Source organism: Macrotis lagotis, chromosome 7 (assembly GCF_037893015.1).
Source record: "Macrotis lagotis isolate mMagLag1 chromosome 7, bilby.v1.9.chrom.fasta, whole genome shotgun sequence".
Taxonomy (NCBI): domain Eukaryota; kingdom Metazoa; phylum Chordata; class Mammalia; order Peramelemorphia; family Peramelidae; genus Macrotis; species Macrotis lagotis.
In genome coordinates, this window is record NC_133664.1 from 44,932,828 (window position 1) to 44,952,305 (window position 19,478).

At 37.0% G+C, this 19,478-nt stretch overlaps 1 protein-coding gene across 1 annotated transcript; it reads right to left on the reverse strand.

Annotated features, from left to right (window-relative positions):
* Positions 1–2,252: 2,252 nt before the first annotated feature.
* On the reverse strand, positions 2,253–15,212 carry CCK (cholecystokinin). The gene is made up of 2 exons (XM_074195062.1): positions 14,972–15,212; positions 2,253–2,496 (listed from the first exon to the last, which is right to left on the reverse strand). The coding sequence occupies exons 1-2, from the start codon at positions 15,210–15,212 to the stop codon at positions 2,366–2,368; spliced, it is 372 nt and encodes a 123-aa protein (XP_074051163.1). The 3' UTR covers positions 2,253–2,365.
* Between the last annotated feature and the right edge of the window lie 4,266 nt (positions 15,213–19,478).

Below are 19,478 nucleotides of genomic sequence, written 5' to 3' on the forward strand. Positions count from 1 at the left end.
GAATCATGATTTGCCCAGGGTCACAAAACTAGTAAGTGTCTGAGGTTAGTGAACACAAGTCTTCCTGACTCCAGGACTGGCTAGTGTCCACCTAATGTTTGTCCTTCGTTTTTGAAGAAGACCATGACATCAGAGAGGTGATGCTATGACAAGCCAATGAATTGGATTTCAGTGAGGGGGTGCTGTGTTAAGTCACCAACTTCACTTTTTCTAAGTCCAGTTGCTGGATATGAATCAGGATGACTGAAGATGGCTCTGGATGCAAGCCAATCAAGTTAAGTGACTTGCCCAAGGTCACACAGCAGCAGGTGTTTGAGGCTGGATTTGAACTCCTATCCTCCCTATTCCAAGATCAGTGTTCCATCCACTGTGTCATTTAGCTACCCCACCTAGCAGCTCTAAGACTGATGTTGCAAAATGGGACAATTTAGATATGGACAATAAAGAAATTAATTTTACTTCCTCAATGTAGAATTATGTATAATATTTTTGCATATATTTATGTGTATATATATTTGTATATATATGCATATAAAAACATATATATATATATATATGTTGCTTCAGGAAATGACAGAAAACAAATGCATGTTCATTGAAAAACAAAATGAAATGAAACAACACAGCTGGCTCTTATATTCTCTGCATCTCTTGATCAGTTGAACTAAAGATATGGTTTGCTGTTTAGAAAGCCTTTCTTTTCTCTCCTTGTGTTTTCATTGAGTAATCTTCAACATACATGCAGATTATTCTCATAAAGATTTTTTGAGACCTCTATTTATTGGTAGATGGCGAGCTCAGCCATCCTGCCTCCTAGGTGAAAGGAGAAACACTCTGCTGCACTCAGATCTGGGTTGATTAGTTCAGGAAACAAGTGGTGGAGTCGGATTCAGTCCCAGCTCCTAGAGGGCACTTTAATATGAGGTGAGTTAATAGGAGTAATATGTTCTTGAAACCTCATCTAAACCACAGATGGATCACTGTATACCCTCTGGTAATCTCTTTATTCATTTATCGCCAACTCTGAATGGCTATAGCATTCCTAAAGAGGGGAGATGAGATAGGTTGAAAAAGCAGTGAATGATAGAAAGAGCTGGCAAATGTGGCAGAAGATGGCAGAGAGGGAGGGGCAATGTGAGAACTACTGGCAACAGAACAAGGTAGGATAATTATGTTCCCATCCTTTTTCCATACTACTCAGACACACACACACACACACCCAAGGGCATGAACATTTTTCATTTTCTTAAAATTGTTCTCACTAGCCAGCAACTGGATTTAGTAGAAAGAACCCTGGGATCTTCTCCCACCCCTATCCATTCTTTTATTTTCTCATCCCTTGTGAAATGAAGAAAGACTTGAGGCAGGCAGCCCATCACCAGCTAGTGCAATGATCCAAGTGGAATATAAGAGCCTGCCCCAGAGGTCGGCAGGGTCAGAGGACAGAAGGGATGGGGTATTTGGGAGCTGTTATAAGGTGAAATCAAGAGATCTCAGCAACAGCTTGGATATGGAGGGCAGGAAGGATGATGGGAGAAAGTGAGGAATCCAGGGTGACTCCTTGGTTGTGAACCTGAGGGCCTGTGAGGATGCTGTTTGCCTTCTCTAGTCATAAGGAAGATAGGAGAGAGAGACTTTCGGTGGAAAGAAAATGAGTTTGTTTTGGACCTATTGATTTTAAGATTTGTATTGTTAGTGAAATTCCCAGGAGAATTCACAAGGGCAGCAAGCTCTGATAGAGTGCTGAGCCTTAGGAAGATGAGTTCAACTCCAGTTTCACACTTCATAGCTGTGTGACACTGGGCAAGTCACTATACCCTGTTTGCCTCAGTTTCCTCATCTGTAAAATGAACTAGAGAAGCAAATGGCAACCCCCTCCAATATCTTTTCCTAATGGATTCACAGAGTAGAAAAATTGATTGAAAAATAATTCAACAGCAACTGCAATGTGTATATATATTAAGATAGGAACTGTTCAGAAAGACAAAGGTGATTGCATTGTGGGGTTTTGCTCAAACTCTTATCTGGAGTGGACTGTGTCAGTAAAAGACTATTTTTGTCTATAGGCTCCATGAAAAAAATTTTGAAGAATTGTGAGGGAGGGGAAAATCCTGGAGCATTGGAACATGAGGTTTACAACTCGGAGATTTAAATCTCAGGCAATTCAGATATTTAAAGTAATATGCAACTATTTATTTTTAAATCTTATAACCCATGCATTCAGACCAAAAGTTTTTACATTAAACACATCAATATACAATGCATATTTAAAACTTTAATGTGCAGAGATGACAAACAATTAGTCTTGTTAACATTTTTCTGTAGTGAATGGTGAGTTTAATTTCTGGTTGGGTTCTGATTCTCTTCAGGAAGAATATTCATATTCCTCAGCACTGCGACGTCCAAAATCCATCCAACCTAAGTAATCCCTATATACTGTGCGATTTGGGTCAGTTTTCTGACGGGTTTTCATGACTGGCATTCGAGCAGAAGAACCTAATCAGGGGAGAAGAGGGAAAGAACCAAAATCAAATCAATCCATTAATCAGCAGGCATTTTATTAAATACCTACCAACAGCCATTGGTTAAATACTATTAAATACCAGTCTGAATTGCTGGGAATACAAAGACAAAAATGAGACAGTCCCTGCCTTTAAGCATAAACATTATACATGAACCAAATGACCTTGTTAACTCTGAATGCAATTATTTTTTTTCCGTTGTGGGACTCAAGGTCCATAGGTAGTGTACAACAATTTCTCCTGAAGGTTGCTCCCACTGAGGTCATATTAAAATAATACCAGATGGGGCAGCTCGGTGGTGCAGTGGATAGAGGAGGACCTGAGTTCAAATTTGACCTCAGACACTTAATAAATTACCTTGCTGTGTGACCTTGGACAAGTCACTTAACCCAATTGCCTTGCCAAAAAAAAAAGAGAAATACCAGGTATGTTAATAGGTGGCAACAATGTTTTTAGATTCATTTCCTCTTCTACTCCATGAGTATGCACAGCAGACTCAGAATAGTTGAAAAATAAAACCTCAATGAGTCTTCTAAACTTTCTAATCTTCATTTTCTAAGGGGCCAATCACTGCTACCAAGCCTGAGTGGGTATACACTAATAGATGGAGAATAGGAGCCCCATGATGAATGTCTGGGTCTTTTATAAGAATCCTTGTACAAAGGGCAAGAGACATGAAACAGTCCCTTAGTTGAGGAGGGCTTGGGAGTGATAGAAGACCAAGACTTTAGAACATCATTTAGTGATGATTAGGGGAAGATATATGGTAGATTTCTGTTTTAATTAATTGCTGTTAATTAATTTGCTAAAGAATTGCAAATGCTGAAAACAACTTTTATTAGCATCATCTAAATTCAGCACTTTGTGACAAAGCCCTGATCCTCCCTCCTTGGTTACAGATCTGATTATGAATTTTATTTCTTTGTTCCTTTTTTTTCATTTCTTTCTTTGTAGGTCAGTTTGTCTTTTTTTTTTTAAATCAGTAATCTAAAGTGAACATAAGTTTGCTAAACATGGAGTTCTTTTGATCACCATTTATAGGAACTGCAGCATCTTCTTGGCCCTGTTTCAGAAACTGCATATGGCACAGAACAATCATTTCCCAGTAAGTTAGTTTTGTATGTCACCAAAACACCAACTGTATCCTCTTGATGAGGTGTCAAATCTCCAACTTCAAAAACTACTCATTTAAAAAAAGATCTGATTTTGCCTCTGAATTATATAGATGCCCATCATCTGGACCAAAGCAGGGATTCTGCACTTTTGATCGCTCATGAACCGCTTTGGCAGTATCTGGTCTTTTAATGCTTAAAATAAACTACATAAGGGGTGGCTAGGTGGCACAGTGGATAAGAGCACCAGCCCTGAAGTCAGGAGTACCTGAGTTCAAATCCAGCCTCAGATACTTAATAATGACCTAGCTGTGTGGCCTTGGGCAAGCCACTTAACCCCATTGCCTTGCAAAAAAATAAATAAACTACATAGTATAAAAAAGGGAAACAAATTATATTGAAAACCAATTATCAAAACACTAAAAAGAAACAAAAAAATTAAAAAACAAAAACAAAACAAGCAACTCTAGGTTGAGAACCTTCTGATCAAGAGGGAAACTTTTCTATGTTTTCAGGGAAGTGTGCTGGAGCCAGATCTACTCAACTAGGGAAAGGCAATTGTCACATTTTTAGTTTGAGGATTCACACCTTGGAAATCAAGAAATGTTGCAAATCATTATTGTTTTGTTGTTTGTCAAAACAAGTTGTTTTATCACCCTTTTGAACAGGGACAAGGTGAAAGGAGAGAGAGAGAGAGAGAGAGAGAGAGAGAGAGAGAGAGAGAGAGAGAGAGAGAGAGAGAGAGAGAGAATAGAATAAATGAGAGTGGGGAGGAACAGAGTGGAGGTACAGCTAGTAATAGCAACTGTGGGAAAAAATATTGAAGCAACTTCTTTGGTGGACTTACTTAAAGAAGGCAACTCGTCGCAGAGACAGAGCCTTTGGAATCTGAACACAGACTGAAGTACATTTTTTTCTCTCTCACTATTCTTGAGGTTTCTCATCTTCTTGGGAGGAGAGGGTTTATGTTTACTCTCACAACAAGATTATTGTAACAATTATTGAAATAATATTGTAATAATAACCAAAATTTAAAAAAACAAGTTGTTTTGTTGTTTGCCAAGACTAAAGAAAATTATGGAGAAAATTTAAATAAACTAGATTAAATTTTAAAATGTCACGGGTTTTCAGAGAACTGACTGGCACAGATTCTTTCTGTTCTCTTCTGCCCAACCGAAGATAGCAAACTTCAACACTATTCAAAAAATTCAGGGATTAACAATCAAATAGAGAACTGCTAAGTCATCGCCCTTGGTGAGGTCATTGTGAACTGTTTCATCTATCTTTTGTTAGCTCATGACTTTTTATAAAATCTATGGGCTGTTTATTAGTAGCAAAGTCTTGGATTGGAGAAATAGAAATTTTTTGGGAAATAGAAAAGTCACTTTAATGCTTGAATAGAACTGTCTTGCTTAGGTTTTTTAAAAGGTCTGAGGACTCAAGTTGGAATCCTGGTGATATATTATGGATAAGTGTGTGTGTGTGTGTGTGTGTGTGTGTGTGTGTGTGAACAGACATACCTATGTCTACAATGTCAACTACTACAACTCTTTTGATACACAAATATTTAAGCTATTAAAACTTGAAACCATACTTAGAATTTTGGGGTTATTTGGGTTTTTTTTAGTTTTTTTGCAAGGCAAACGGGGTTAAGTGGCTTGCCCAAGGCCACACAGCTAGGTCATTATTAAGTGTCTGAGGTCAAATTTGAACTCAGGTCCTCCTGACTCCAGGGCCGGTGCTCTACCCACTGCACCACCTAGGTGCCCCATATACTTAGACTTTTGGAATACCCTGTATACATCATAATAAAAAATTCAATCTGAATCATTAGCAAGATGACATGTTCCTTGGTTCAACTGCTAATCAATCAGTCAATCATTCAATAGACATTTATTAAGTACCCACTGTATACTAAGGATTGTGCTAAGATACTGGAGATATAAAGACAGAAATGAAATAGTTCCTGTCCTCAAGGCGCTTGCATTCTAATGAGGGAGACTGTTGCTTACTATTCATCTTCATTCTCAAAGAGGACCAATGACATCATCTGTATATAAATAAGGATGTGATAAACTATATGTTTATACTATACTAAATAAAAGATAATGGGTTGGAGACATTAGCTTTCAGGGGCAATCAGGAAGGAATTCATGTTAGAAGTGGTTTTTAGGATGAACTTTGAAGGAAGCTAAGAATTCTAAGAAGTAAAAGTGAGGAGTGGGGTTATGAGAAATAGCTTATGCAAAGACAAAGCAATGGGAGATAGTGTGCTGTGTGTGAAAGCAGCAAGAAAGTTGCTTTGAATTTCTAGAATTTGAGGAAGGTGTTATCTATATCTCTCTACCTCTGTATCTGCCTATGTGTATCTCTATAAAACAAATGTGCTAATCTTGACCACCAGTCACTTTTGGTAGTTCCAGAATTTCCAAATCTGAGGTAGGCAGTTATATGGATATTACCAATGTTTATACCAAATGAGAAATGCTTAGAAGATGCTCAGTCCTTGACTCTAGACTGGGTGTCTCCATGAATGATTTCTATTGTAAGACTTTTAAGAGTCCATTAATAATCAAGCATAATAGTCTAGGTGAATGGTCATCATTGTCTCATTGAGATAGGTTTTCCTAAAGTTATGCTACGAAAGTTATTCTAGAGATAACCCCAGGACAAAGCATACCATCATTCCAAGGCCTCCAGATACCAGTCTTCATAGTTTGTCTAAATCTCATGGGTTATGTTGATAATATTCCTTGGATCATCATACTCAACTAAAGAAATGTAAGCTGTGGTGCAATTAGGTGGTGCAGCGGATAGAGCACCGGCCCTGGAGTGAGGAGGACCTGAGTTGAAATTTGACCTCAGACACTTAATAATTACCTAACTGTGTGACCTTGAGCAAGTCACTTAATTCCATTATCTTGCAAAAAAACCCAAAGAAACATAAAAATGTAAGAGGAACTAGGAGGAAGACCTATGACTTTTTTTCCTTTTTTAAAATAGGTTTTCAAAAGTCAAAAAAAAAATTGTTTAAAGAATCAAAATAAAGAGATTCCTTTTTTTAAAGGGTTCTTTTTCCTTTGAATTTTTCTAGTCTTGCCCTGGGCTTTGACTATCCTTGTCTGGCATACTTGTAACCATCTCTTTTTTGGCCTTAGTGGATATAGTCTCTTCAATCTACTCTCTACCTAGAGGCAAGCATCACTTTAATTCCTTGGATATCTCTTCAACTTCATTGTTCTCAAAATCCAATAGACTTTCTCTTTTTTTTTCTTGCCTGTAGGGAAAAATTAGAAAGTCTAATTTGGGGCTTTCAGTTTCTTTCTCACATTTTTACTTAAATATTCTCTGAAGCTAGCTCCCAATTTATAGACTTTTCTCCATTTAGTCATCTTTATTATGATTTAAAAAAAACCCAATCCCATCAACTAAACAAATATTTATTAAATGTAAGTATGTGGTACTAGATAGAGATAGGCCCTTGAAAATACAGCCTTGGTTCTACAAAAGGGTACAATCTAATTGGAATGCAATTTGTATTGAGAATTCTTTTAGGAATTTTGAATTTAACAGATGGTTCTTTTATGGCAATACTATGATTAACAGAGGGCAGCTGAGTGAGGTAGTAGATAGAAAACTGAGCCTGGAGTTCAAATCCAGACTCAGACACTAACTAGCTTTGTGACCCTGGTAGGTCATTTAACCCCTTTTGCCTCAGTTTTCTCATCTGTAAAATGAGCTGAAGAAAGAAATAGCAGTCTAGTAGTTTTGTCCAAAAAAAAACCCCCAAATTGAGTCAAAAAAACTCAAGACAAAACCAATGAACACCACTCAGTGCTTGGTACATTCTTATTGTCTTTTAGCCCTTTCAGTCTCATTTGACTCTTCATGATCTCTAACATTGTGGGTTCTTGATATTTATTGATTGACTATCATTTGCATTATACATATGAATTTTAAGATTATGAGCTATCCAGGGTCACACAACTATTAATCTATATCTCCAGACTTTAGCTTTGATATTCCTTCCATTATAATACATTTCTGCAATGTATAAATATTTTTGATATTTTAATTCTCCTGTATACTTGTTTATATATGTATTATTTATACATATGTTTATATATGTATATATATACATACATATATATATATATATATATGAAATATGAGGCAACTCAGTATCTTAGAGCATAGAATAATGCCTGGATAGGAATCTGGAGTATCTGATTTATAATCTAGCCTCAAACACTTAACTAGCTTTGTGACCACAGGCAAGCCTCAGTTTCCTCATCAGTAAAATGGGAATAATAATAGTACTTGCTTCCCAGGTTTGTTCTGATTCTATAAATAAAAGCACTTTGCAAGCTTTAAAACATTTAGAGAAATGTTCATTATTGTATTTGTTTAGTCATCCATGTCTTTTCTTTTATGTGTTTTTGTAGTTCAAGCATCAGTAAACTGGGGTCTAGGAATTTATTTTTTAAAATGTTTTGATAATGCATTTCATTATAATTTTCCCCCTTGTAATCCTATGTATTTTATTTTATGCACTTAGAAACATCATTCCGAGAACCACAGGCTTCACTAGACTGCCAAGGGGGTCCATATTTCCAAATAAGGAGAAGATCCCCTATTAGTGTTTGTGCTTCTTTGTTCATTTGTTTCTCTAAGGCAGGAACAGGAGCTCTCTCTCTCCCTTCTACTTCTAGCATCCTGTTCTGTAAGCACAACAAACATATAGTGTCTACTCAATACCAGTTGACTGGTAATCAGACATTTCTTAATTTAATCCCTTAAGATTCCTAAACATGCTTGGGTAATCCTAAAAGCCATAATGATTGAGCTAATGCACTTTAAATATTCTGATATTGGAATTATTGCTTCCCAGGAGATTAAACTCCTCAGCTGGATAAACACCATTTAAAAAACCTTATCATAATGGGCACAACTGTTTTTGAAGAAAAGTTTTTAAAATATAATGGAAAATAAAAAGTCCAGGCATGGTAATGACTTCACAGTAAAGTTGATAAGGAGGTAATTTTTTTGATAATCCACTTTAGATATTAAATTCTATCAATGGTAAAACTGATCCGGCTGGCAGGGGGGGAAATCTTTTTAAGATTTAAGTTAAACTTATAGGAGCTAAGAGATTCTCTTATAGAATTAAAAAGACTGAATGAGTGAGTGAAAATATGGTTTCTCCAGAGAATATACAGTGTCTCCCATTTATATGACGCTTAGTAGAAATGCTTTCCTCTGAGCAACTTTAGAAGATTCTTAGAGCAAGCATCATTTCCGTCTTAAAGATGAGGAAACAGTCTCAGAGGAATGAACTGATATTTTTTTAAATGACTTGTAAAATGTTAGAGACACAATAACCTGGCTTTCCTGATTTCAATCCACTCTTCCTATTACAAAACATTGTAATTGAGATGATTATAACTTTTTCATTCCCCATTTACCAAGATCCAATTAGATCTGTGATCTGCTAGTGTTTTTTTTGGCAAGGCAATGGGGTTAAGTGACTTGCCCAAGGTCACACAGCTAGGTAATTATTAGATATCTGAGGGTGGATTTGACCTTAGGTCCTCCTGATTCCAGGACCAGTGCTCTATCTATGGCTCCATCTAGTTGCCCCATCTGCTAGCATTCTTAATGGAATACTTGGGATATTAAAGGTGTATAAGTGAATAATAATTTGCATTTATAAAGTAATTTATATATGTTATTATAATCATTTACCATTCACAATAGCCCTGGGAGGTGGGGTTATTATAATTCCTATTTTGCAGATGGGGAAACCTGCAGATGGAATCACACTGAAGGGAAATGACTTGCTCAGGGTAATGACCAGTATCTAAAGAAGGATTTGATCTCATGTCTTCTTGATTCCTTATTCACTCCATAGGTGCTCTATCCATTGTGCCACATAGTTGCTTTGAATTTTATCAAATTGGGAGCGCCTAGGTGGCACAGTGGATAGGGCACCGACCCTAGAGTCAGGAGTACCTGAGTTCAGGAGTACCTGGGTTCAAATCCAGCCTCAGACACTTAATAATTACTTAGCTGTGTGGCCTTGGACAAACCACTTAACCCCATTGCCTTGCAAAAAATCCCCCCAAAAAGTATAATAATAGAAATTTTATCAAATTGCCCCTGACTTCATTGCATTATTTCTCTAAATTTTAATAAAGAACATACTGAGTGTATTGACCAGAAGAAAGCCATTTGCATTTCCTTACATTCACATAGTGATTGTTTCTGCAATGAATGAAAGATATCATTTTATACTTGAAGATTTCCATAGTTTAATAAAAGTAGCTTTGAGTGTAATGGATAGAACTCCTCCTATTGGTCAATATTAATGAATACAAGTTGAATAAGTCAGTCCATTAGCTTTTTGCCTTGCAAAATGAGAAGCTATTAATCTTCAGGGGGGGGTCTCCATTTTTACTACCTGCCAATTAGCAAATCCCTTCCCAATTAACCTTGTTTAAAAAGAGCAAATCCAAGCACATTTCATCATATTTAACTCTGCTAGTTTTGTTTGTATGTATGTGTATATGTGTATGTGTATATTTATATGTATATTCCACATCTGTGGAAGTGGGTCACTCAGTAAACATTTATTAGGCACCTGAGTTTTCTAGGTACTTGACTAAATACTGGGGAGACAAAGAAAGGCAAAAAATAGTCCCTGCCCTTGGGGAGCTCAATCAAGCATTTATTAAGCTGATCAAGGGCAGCTAGCTGGTGCCATAGTGGATAAAGGACCCAACCCAGATGTCTTCGAATCAGGCCTCAGACATTTACTAGCTGTATGACCCTGGGGAAGTCACTTAATCCTGTTTGCCTCACATACCAGCTGTATGACCCTGGCCATGTCATTCAACCCTGTTTGCCTCAGTTTTCTAATTTGTAAAAATGAGCTGAAGAAGGAAATGTTAAATCACTCCAACTATCTTTATCAAGAAAACTCTCCTTCCCTGAAAATCCTAAAGAGTCAAATATAACTAAAAACAACTGAACGGGATATGCCTATATGTGAATGACCTCCATTATGCAGAACAAAAATACAGTCTTTAAGTTATATTCTGGGGTGTTTTGTGGGTCACAATGGAGAATTTAAACAGATTATCCATGGTCACACATTTGAGAGATAGGACTTGAATCCAGGTCTTCTGGACCTAAGGTCAAGCTTTTATTAGCTACCCCAATGCTGTTTCTCTTAGCTATGATAACAGATCATAATGTTTATTTGTTCCATAAATAAAACACTTTGTTTGGAACAGATGGCCAATCCAGTCAGAAACTATAAATATGAAGCTCCCTGTCAATATTAGCCAATTTTCAAAATTTAGCTGTGACATATATAAGCTTGAGACTTGTTTTGCAAATATAGTATTTATAGTTAGGATGAATGTCCTTCCCTAGGGGGCTGGCAAATCAAAACTGCCCCAGTGGCATCACTGCTGATTCAAGCAAAGAAAATACTTTATAATAGGAAAGTGGGCTCAATGATTTGGGGGCAGGACCAGAAAGCCAGGTCAGGAATTTTGATATTATAATTGTCCTGGTGGGAAGAATCATGGAGTTCCCAAAGGTGCAGCTTATTTAGACTTTATCACACAAACCAGGTAGGAACAGATGGGAGACAGAATACTCTCCAGGCCTTTTATCTGAGAGACATTTGATAACCTCTAGCTACATACTTTGCTTAACTGTAAACTCATATTTCACTTTACATGCAACTTAAAAGTCTGAAATCTGAACCATCGAAAGAGATAGAAAATATTCAAGTATACTAGGTGAGGGTTACATGATGAAGTTTCATATTAATTGTGAAGGAGAGTCCTAATTTTGTCAGTGAATGAAACCCTAGTAATACGGTTAACTTGTATGACAAAGGCATTCTATATTTTATTTGGTCTTACAAAATGATCTTACCCTTACAACAAAAAGGGATCAAGGATTTGCAACGAACTCCCTGCCTTGAGTCAAAAGAGATTGTGAATGAAGTTTCACATTAGGGAAAAGCATTAGAATAAGAACAGATTTAGACCTCAGAAGGACCTCTAGCCCACCCCCCCAAATGGGGAAACTGAGGAACAGAACAACTTACCCATAGTCACACTACTTAGAAGCATCACAAACAACTTGCTATAGCTAATAAACCAAAGCTTAGAAGATCATTAAAGAGCTAATGCTACCCCAACCTATGATTTCTAACTTCCAAATGGCTTAGCACAAATAATCAACATGCCATTCTAACCAATTTCCTTAAAGAGGAAGAAAATTTACTAAAGTGCAATCTAGCTTCACCTTCTAACTCACAGTTGGCTAACAGGGCTTCAATTAATATGAAATATTAAGAAAATTCTAGGAAGAGCAAATCCTTTATTTTTTTTTCAACTAATGGGGTCATTTGATGGAGATGCAGCTGTATTATAGGGAGAGATTTCTCACTCTGAATCACAGATGAGTGCTGAAAGGAAATTGGCTAAGTCTACCCATTCCTATTCAGGAATAAGAACCCTCTGCAACAGACTCAGCAAGTGGTCATCTGACTTTGACTTGAGAGGAGGAAGTCATTCCCTCTAGAGGCCATTCCACTTTTGAATCACTTTCATTGTTGAGATTATTTATTTCTTGTATTCAGCCTCAATTTCACTATTTACAACTTTCACCAATGACTCAGTTCTGCCCTCTGGGGGTTAAGAAAAGTATGTCTTATACCTCTTTCATAGGATGACCCTTCTTAATACTTAAAGATGGCTATCTAGATATCTTCTCTTCTCTTCTCCAGGCTAAAGATTCCCAATTCCTCCAATTAATTCTTGTGTGGCATGATCTCCAGAACTCTTTATCATCTGGCTCCCTTTCTCTGTATGTCTCTGAGGATATCAAAAGTCTTTCCTAATATACAGTGCCCCAATTTGAACTCAATATATCAGATATGATCTGAGCAGGGTCAAATTTAGCAAGCAGATCTTTTACACCCTTCTGAATTTTGTCCAGATTGCATTATCTTTTTTTTTTACTGCCATGACTTATATTTAACTTGTGATCCACTAAAACTTTTAAATCTTTATTAACTGAAACATGGTTTAACCATGGTGTCCCAATTTCTCCCAGTGAAGAGATCCTAGGCTTGAATAATTGCTTTTCTACTTCCTACCTATGGTACCCTAAGTTAATCATTTCATTTCTCTGCCTTAATTTCCTTGCCTGAAAGACAAGAGAGTTGAATTTGAGCAACTTTTGTGATCAATTTTGACTTTAAATGCCAAGATCCTATGAATAAAATCTCAAACTTGCTTCATGACATAGGAGGTATACATGGATGAAAGAAAAGATACTTGTAAATATTATCATTTTAAGCAATTATTGAAACTATTGACCTAAGGTAGCACTGGTGAAATGACTAGAAAGCTGCCCCAGAATCCATGGAGATGTGAATTGAAGTCTAGACTCTGATACCTATTGACTGTGTGACCCTGGGAAAGACCCTTTCAGTGGTCTGCTCAACTCTAACTCAAGGGTGCTAACCGCATTAGTAGAAGAAGCATTTTTCAATCAGAAGTTCCCTAACAGCAAAGTCAATTGGGATAAAAAATGGGTTAAAAATGGGAGACATTACTTAAGAATCCCCATGAGTTGCCCTTTGGCTTAATTTTAAAATGTAATGCCATCTTAATAAATACTTATTGAGTTGAGAACTTTAAGAGTTAAGAGAGTGACTTGACCAACATCCCACCGGTCATAAGTACTAGAACCTTTAGATCCTCTGTTCTTTCCACATTGGTCTATGTGAGGACAAACAAGGGCTTTGGGATCCCAGGTCACCACTCTTGCTGTGAATCTAATTTATCATCAGATGGTTCATTTATCTCCTAGAAAATTGGTGAACAATCTATTCAACAGTAAGAAATAAATCACTGGATTATTTCACAATGGTGATATTAATGGTTTATTATTTTAAAAAAACCCAAATATTCCTCTCACTTACAGATGATCCCTCTGATCTGATAAGGAAGCATTCATTTAATGTGAAACATTTGCTCCTTCTAATCTTTGTTTTGGTGAAATCTGACAGAATAGTTTAATATTCTAAGGGTCATTATTTCTTGTGAGTGTATCATAATTCACATCTTTCTCGATGGCTTAAAGTAAAAATGTATAGGGACTGTATGATCATAAGTTTAGGACTAAAAGGGACCTTAGAAGTCATCTAGATTAATTCCTTCATTTTACAGATGAGGAATTAGAGATCTAGGAGAGATAAAGTGAGTTGTTATATGAATACTAAGAGGTAAGTCCAACATTCCAACTAGGAACTCCAGTGCTATCATACTTCCCACTGTATCACACAGACCCTATCTATTTGGTTTAAAAAATGGGTAAGAGTTTTCTTATAGCTCCATTTTAATTAGCTGAATTAATTAAATCATTGCTTGGTGTGAAAATATTTATGGAGGAAATATTAATATCTTCAGGGAAAGATATGAAGCCTCAACCAATGAACAATATCAAGTATGAGAAATTGAAATACTGGTTACTTCCTTTCATAGTCTGGCCCCCTAATTAGCCACTGAGTGTCACAGAACAATGTTTTTTTTAAAATCATTTAGCCTTCCTTTCCTTCCTCTTATTCATTATTTCATTTTGAATATTCTTTAAACATTTTTTGAGTTCTAAATCCCCTCCCTCCCATCCACACCTTCTCTACTCATTGATAAGGTAAGCAGTATGATATCAATTAGAATAGAGGTTTTCTTTTTTCTTATATCTTTTTTCTTTTAATAATTCTTGAAAATTTATAGAATAGAGGTTTTCTTAACCTTTGCATCACAGTTGACTTTGGCAGTCTGTGAAACTATATAAACCTATAAAAATAAAATAAATAGGAAACAAAAGGCAAATGAAAATGCAGATACATTTCCTGCCACCCAAGTTCACAGACGTCCCCTCTACCCTTTGAAATCTATCCACAAACTCCCAAGATATTCACGGACCCCTAGCAAGTACCAAAATCTCTGTAGTGCTCCATGTCTCAATTTCTTCATTTATAATAAGGAATATTACAATCTGGAATAATAAATGGGATTTACTCACTGGGTTCACCTTGCAGTCTTCTACAATTTCTTCTAGCTTTAAGTTAAGGGACATAGGATTCTGTGAAACCTGAAAGCACTACATAAACATCAGCTGTCATTATCATTAATTATTATTCTTTATTGAGGAAAAGAACTTAACTCCTACAATTGTATTTACTCCAGAGTTTTCCCTATTGGACATTGCAAGGAAGCCTTATAGAAATACCAGTCTTATTACCTTTCTTGGCTTGCTGAATGTATCTGGCCAGCAAAGCTCCGAAGTCAGCATTTCCTTCTTTCTGTAGAGGCTTCAGCTGGCTGGGGGAGGCAGGAGCCCGAGCATGCCGGTGTTGGGCAGCCAGGCTCTGCTCCAGGTCAGGAGTCCCTGGGTTGACATGGCTGGACTCTTTTGCCTGCTGTCCCAGGGAGCTTGCTGATAGAACAGCCAGAAGCACGCAGATGCTGAGACTACTGTACATAGCTGCAGGAGGAGGAAAGGAATTTGGAGGCAATTAGGGGAGAGAAGGCTGCTTAGTTGGATGAGCGTTAGACAAAACAGGAAGATTGGTAGGAGGCTGCCCCAGGTAAGTGATAAAAGGTGGGGCCTGGTTATTCTCTAAAGGAGCTTGTGGGCAAGTACAAATAGCATCTAAAGGACATTTTCAGGTGATGTTATGAGACAGACCCTCTACCTCTAAAAGTGTCTTTTTATTGCTGTTTGATGAGTTCACTGATCTTTTAATGGAATCATAGGAAGTGGAAGAATTAGACGATCCATCCTTTTCTGCTTTGCTCATTCTTTCACCAGTGAAATATGTGTTTCCAGGGAAAGCAAGGAGACAGACTAAAATACCTAGCACAGAGGTTCTTAGGCATTTTTGGATGTGTTCATGGACTCATCACTCTAGTGAAACTTTGGGTCCCTTTTGAAAATAATATGAATTTTTTAAAAATTCATAATTGAAGGAGATGACGAACTTCAGTTAGGAGTCAGTAGAATAAAAATGTGTTTTTTCCCCCTCATTCAAGATCATGGACCCTTTGAGGATCTATGAAGCTCAGGTTAAGAAACCCTGATTTTGGGGGGCAGTTAGGTAGTGTAGTGGATAGAACACCGGTTCTGGAGTCAGGAGGGCCTGAATTCAAATCTGTTCTCAGACACTTAATGCTTATTTAGCTTGAGCAATATTTAACCCCATTGCCTTGCAAAAACAAAATCCAACCAAAATAGAAACCCTGATCTAAACAAACCTTCCCATTTCCCAGATGAAGAAACTGAGGTCCAGAAAGGTTCAGATTCTTACTAAATGTTACAGCTAAGGACTGGTTAAAATCAGAGCTAAAACCTTGGAAGCAGAGGACCTGAGTTTAGATTCCAACCGGGCTGCTGAGTTACCTGTATCAATAACAAGTCATTCTATTTCCCTGGGTCCCAGTTTCTCCTCTACAAAATGAGGGGGTTGATAGATAACCTATGAGTTCCATTTCAATTAGAACTTCATTTGGATCTGTGATTTTATAAGACTATGATTTCTCACTTAGAACTTTATTTTCTTTAGTGATACAAACTACTCTTTATGAAAAGGAGTATCTTGCCCTCTACCCCCACCCTCATGAGAAAAGCTTCTACTTTTTTCTGTCTTTAGGAAGTAACAATTAGTTGAATGGGATGTCCTTAACTAGCTTAGATACACTAGACTAGGTTCACAGTGGCAGAGAGGGCAAGGTCAGGACAGCAGAATCTTTGATGAAGAGAAGGAGAATTCTTTTTGAAAAGAGAATTCTATTCATTGGGATAAGACTCAAACAAAGAGCTCCTATCTCCCTTAGTTTGTTTGAATTGTGAGGAAATGTATATTTAAAAAACAGCAACCAAGAACCACAAAAAAATCTCATTTACAACAGTTTTTACAAGCAATACACATGGTTTAGCACTGAATCATAATCATAATAAAGACCACATGCATCTTCATTAGAAATGCAAAAGACTTAGAGGATGTCACTAGAGATGAACACTTCTGAGAGAACATAATGGTTTATATTGGTTTCCAGGCAAAGAGGCAGTGTTCACTTTTCTGAACTGAAGTGCTTAATGGTATTTCCATAGTTACTTTAAACCTTAAAGTCTTTCAGCATTTTTATTTGAAATGATTTTAAAAGCCTTCCCCACACTGCATTATATTTCTCCAAAAGATATCAGTCCTATTTTAAAGGACAATTTTTACATAGTTGATTATACCCACGGGGGAAGAAGATGTTAACAACTTAAAGACTAAACTTTTTTTTCTTTCAAAACAGAAGTTAATTTGATCCCTCCAACAATTTACTAACCATGATCATTGAAATGCTGTTTAAATACTGTCCTAATTTCTCATTTCGATTGAGCCTGAAAGAATAGTTCAAAGTGCATTTATTAAAAGAAATCTAAAACCACAAGAGACACGAGAAATAGATCATCAGAAATACAAGTCAATAGGCATTCCTATAGCAGTAAACGGCAATTTGATCCCTTTTTAATGCATAAAAATAAGCTAATTCAGAATCTCCTACCTTTAATAGTAGGTTCCTATGTCACCCAAGAGAGATGTGATGAGTGTCCAGGTTAGGCAAGTTATGGTGGTTTGGGAAAGCTGTCTTTTAAATAGTCCAGCCTGCTGCCGGTAGTAGAGTCATCTGTTGACACAGTGCTGACGCAGAAAGGGGATCAACACATGTTTAGATAGATGCTTTAGGGCTAGAACAAATTAATTTAACTCCCAGAAGAAAATGGCCACAAAAATATATACATACCCCTTTTAAGAACTGGTTAACTCCTCTCTTGCCAGAATTGAATCCCTTGTTTGTTTTCTTCCTGTCTCCTTGTTTCTGTCTCTGTCCTTTGCCTCTCTCTCTCTCTCTCTCTTTTTCTTTCTTTATCAAGACAAAAATTGTCAGGTGGATTTCAGTGAAGAAGTTTTAGAGGTGTTATTTACAGACCTCTTCAGTAATTAGTCTGTTAGGAAGGCAAGTGAATCTTTGGGAAAGAAATAGGGGCTATGAGTTTCAGAAAGTTGAACATTTCTGTCTTGGGATCATTTGCTGAGTTTCCTTTTCAGATCTTAAGGGCGTGGGTCCTAGACAACTAGTCATGTTCCTTGAGTCTTACTAGGACTCAGTTCATGTTAGGCATGTTCTCTGAGAGTGAAGACCTTGTCTTAAGTTTCCTCTTCATAAAGGGTCAGATCATAATGGCTGCGATTTACATAGTGTTTTATGATTTGGAAATCACTTTACATATTTTAACTGCCTATCTTAGAACAGCTCTTAGAGGTAGGTATTAATTTCATCTCCATTTTACAGATGATGATACTAAGGTGATTGACCCAGGAACACATGTAGCTAATGTCTGAGTAGAGACTAGAGCTCAAGTCTTCCTGAGTCCAATGCTGGTGGTCTACCCATTTTGCTACCTAGCCATCTAGTAGCTATCTAGGAGAATTGAAGCAATATTTTGCAGGAGAAGTAATTTCCAACAGTTACCAGAATCACTAAAAATTGTTCTAAACAGGGGTGGCTAGGTGGCACAGTGGATAGGACACAGGCCCTGGAGTCAGGAGTACCTGAGTTCAAATGTGGCCACAGACACTTAATACCTAGCTGTGTGGCCTTGGGGCCACTTAACCCCATTGCCTTGCAAAAAAACCAAAACCAAAACCAAAAATTGTTCTAAACACAGCTCTCTCTCTCTCTCCTATCTTTCATTTTCACCATCTATAAAATGGGATAAATGATATTTGGTTTTTCTTCCTTCAGAGAAATGAACTTAGATAAAGGAGACAAAGGGTTGTTTTTGTCAGTCCCCATGTCATCACCTTTATGATAGCAAGGAATTTAGGGTCTTCTGTTTACTAAGTATAGATAGGTACTCATTTATTCTTTCATCCATTTCTAGAATTTATTAAATATCTGATAATTAAAGGTCATTTATACCCTAAAAGATATTAAAGACTCATAGATAAAACTTAACCAGTCCCAGCCCTCAAAGAGCTGACCTTATACTGGAGGGAGGAAGTGATATGTGTCTATATATCTTCATCTTGGTAATTAAATCTTTTTTTTAAGTGCCTATTGTGGGTGAAGAGAGTTCCATGTTTAACACTTAAAATATTTGCCCTGTTGCAGACTTGTAGCAAGGGTTTCCATGTGTCCACAGGTAAGTATAGTTCATAAGAATTTATGTGTGTATTAATAATTTAATTGGACAACATTAGGCGTGACACCCTGTATGGATGTGGAAGGAACATCGATCTGGATATAAAATGACAAACCTGGGTGTCAAATCATGCTTTTGTCAAGTGGGCAGCTAGGTGGCGCCATCGTTAATAGAATGCTGAGCCTGGAGTCAAGAAGACTCCTCTACCTGAGCTCAAATATAGCCTCTGACACTTTGAAAATGGGTAACGCTGGGCCGGTCCCTTCGTCCTGTTTGCCTCGGTTTCCTCATCTGTAAAATGAGTTGGAGGAAATGGAAGGTTTGCCAGTGGTTTGGCAAGAAAACTCCTATAAAAGGATCACAAAGACCCTTAAAAGACAACTTAAAAAATCATTGAAGAATAAAAACTTGTGTCGGAAAACCACTTAACCTTCTCAACACTATGGTTTCCTCAACTGAAAGTTAAGGGAGTTAGATTAGATCTTCTGAGGTCCCTCCCAATTCTAAATTTATGACCTATAATACATATATAAGATATACATTTTCAATTTAT